At 48.2% G+C, this 2,859-nt stretch overlaps 1 protein-coding gene across 1 annotated transcript; it reads right to left on the minus strand.

The window, feature by feature from the left end:
* Positions 1-1,395: 1,395 nt before the first annotated feature.
* On the minus strand, positions 1,396-2,859 carry LOC135829436 (ubiquitin-conjugating enzyme E2 L3-like). Its single transcript, XM_065341843.1, has one exon. The coding sequence runs from the start codon at positions 2,761-2,763 to the stop codon at positions 2,302-2,304; it is 462 nt and encodes a 153-aa protein (XP_065197915.1). The 5' UTR covers positions 2,764-2,859; the 3' UTR covers positions 1,396-2,301.

Below are 2,859 nucleotides of genomic sequence, written 5' to 3' on the forward strand. Positions count from 1 at the left end.
CTTCGGCGAAAGCGCGAGTGCTATTTTTCGCAACGTGCCCGACAGCGAGGTTGAATGAGTAGGAATACTGGGTCGGGTGAGAAAATTCAGCAGCAAGTAGACTACCTCCAAAGTCTTGCAAATGCTTGACCATGTTGACAGATCGGTCATAATAATCTTCATGATCATTCAGTATTTTTGTATTCAAACAGAACCTGGCCTGCACAAGTCAAGAACGAAGTCGAAGGTTGGTACATACAACGTTTTCACAGGCGCGCGTTGGGACGCGTAACTATCTCCATGGATACCAGGAGAGAGTCGAGTGCACTAGTGATGTGTCAAAGAGTTGTAATCATACGACTGCATCATCCCATGCATGCAACATCAGTACATGTACCATGTGTACCGGTACTGGTACCAGGTCCATGGTACTGTCATCGTGGTCATCAGAGGCGGGCTGGAGATCGAGACGACGAGAGTGCAGTCTACGAGTACGAGTCGACTACGAGTCGGAGTATCATACCGAGTCCGAATACATAGTCATTCTAGACCGTAGCGGCGTAGGCTAGCCGGCTGTACTTGCTGGTACGGTTGGCAATGGCGGATTCCGTTCGAAAAGGTGGCAGATTCTGCTCGAAAAGCAGTGAAATTGGCAGAACCATACAAACCTTACGACGGGCAATTCCTCGAATTCTGCTCCATTTCTTTATCCACATGTACATACCAAACATGCATGAAACCAGAAAAAGTACCGAATTCTGCCAACTTTTCTGCCGACATTATCCGCATATGCCTACTTGCTGGACCTTGTTGTAGCGGTGATGAAACGTTACGAAGTCATGACAGATTTGAATCAACACTCTCTTCCTGATCTTTCCTTCCGCTAGCCCTTGCCTTGGCGGTTAATGCCGGGAGAAAAATAGGCAGAATTCCAGGAAGTATGCCACAAGGTCTATTGTTGCGTCTTTCAAGCCGCTGAGAATCTGCCACTTTTTGGAGCCTCATCCGTAAAGCTTTGGCGGATAAGTTACCGTATCCGCCAAGGGCTAGCGGCTCCAAAAAGTGGCAGATGAAGATCCAGAATAACACTCGTATCTTTCTGCTCGAAAAGCAGTGAGATTGGCAGAACCACGCAAACCTTATGGCAGAAATTTCCTCGAGGTTTGCTCCATTACTTTGTCCGCCCACCAAACAAACATGCAGGAAACATACCGGAAAAAAATACCAGATTCTGCAATTTTCCTGCCGGCATTATCCGCCAGGGGCTAACACGTAAACACGTGCACACACACCCACACACACACCCAAGCAGGCGCACACTCAACACACACATACGTGCATCACGCTATGCACGTACACCGACCAGACGCAGCATAGCTTGTGCACACAACGTCCGACCGCAAAGCAACGAAAATGCCACGAACGCACAGTGCATTTGGAGAACAAATCCTGACAGCTGAAATTGAAAAGCATCGCGGAAGACAAGTACGAATTCATCATCTTCGGAACAAAAATCAGGAAATAAATAAAGCATAAATAAAGTCTCCTCAACGCCTCTATAAATAAATAGATTTTTTGTCTCCAAAAAAGTTTGTTCAATAATAAATAGCTACATAAATAAAAAGGCATTGAAAAGTCAAAGGCAGCAGTTCACTGGTTCACAGAAATACATCCAATCGGCCACTTCGTGTTGATGGAACGCGTCCTGTCAGTCGAGCTATGCTCGGCGAAAGACCCGCAACAGCCATGCTCCCACAAACTCAAACTCAGATGCTCAGTCCCGGGCCGAAAGGGGGAAGATCCATGGATGAGTGTGTGTGTATGTGTGTGTGTGTGAAGGGGGGGGGGCGACAATTGTTATCATGACGGGCAGTTCTCAGTGACACTTTTGACGTCAGACAACTTTCAAACAACCTGCCCGGGGCATTCGACAATATGTGGCCCGCCAAATATGGGCAGTGTAAAACCACATTACAAAACTCAAATGAATAATTGAGAATGGCCAACGGAAAAAATGGGGGGGGAGGTGGCGACGGAGACAAGTGGTGTTGGTTATACGAAAAGGTACGAAGGAGAGGACAAAGAGAAAGCGGCAGAAGGTTGCCCCCATGCATGTTTGTCATGTGTTCTCATACCAGTCAATGCAGCGGCTCCTAGCAGATCAGGAGCTGGTTGCCAAACAAGCGTTAGGGATGGAGTGCTGCTCAGTTGTTCCAGTACACAGGATGACATGGCAAAGGCTGGGCTCATGCCATGAGGGGACTGACTGGACTGACTTGGCTGCCAGCCACTGCAACTAAAACAGACGCCACCTGAAGCAAGTTATGCAGGTCGCTTCTCCGCATACTTCTTCGCGTGCTCCTCGGCGTTCTTGTCAAACTTTTTACGATCCTTGAGGAACTCCTCTGCCAAGTCTCCACGCAGAGGGTGACCGGCTTCAGGGGAGTGGATCAAAGCAATCAGAGCCGCGATTACTTGGTCCGTCTTTGTTGCTGGCTTCCAGTTCTCTGCGGTAACGATAGGGAGGCACACCTGACCCTTCTCGTCGACATTCGGATGATAGATGGGCGTCTTGAAAATCACCTTGGGGGGCTTGAACGGATATTCAGCCGGATAGGAAATTTCTATGCGGAAAGCACCCTTGTTGTACGGCGGGTCGTGAGGAACCAGAAGTCCATTCCACAGCAACATGTTCGTCTCGCTCACCTGGATGTCTGTGAACACGTTCAGCTCAGACTTACGAATGTCGGCCAATTCCTTGGCCAAACGCCTGGTCGCCGCCATGCTCCTCTCTATCTACACAACCCACTACAAAGCTGAAGGTTGCTAAAAATCTACAATCACAACAAACAACAATAATAATAATTACCGTAATTTATT

The sequence above is a fragment of the Sycon ciliatum genome, chromosome 13 (genome assembly GCF_964019385.1).
Source record: "Sycon ciliatum chromosome 13, ocSycCili1.1, whole genome shotgun sequence".
NCBI classification, from domain to species: domain Eukaryota; kingdom Metazoa; phylum Porifera; class Calcarea; order Leucosolenida; family Sycettidae; genus Sycon; species Sycon ciliatum.

What these genes read in the sequence shown, in the direction of transcription:
- LOC135829436 (XM_065341843.1), bottom strand. Translation starts at nt 2,763, where the DNA reads ATGGCGGCGACCAGGCGTTTGGCCAAGGAATTGGCCGACATTCGTAAG.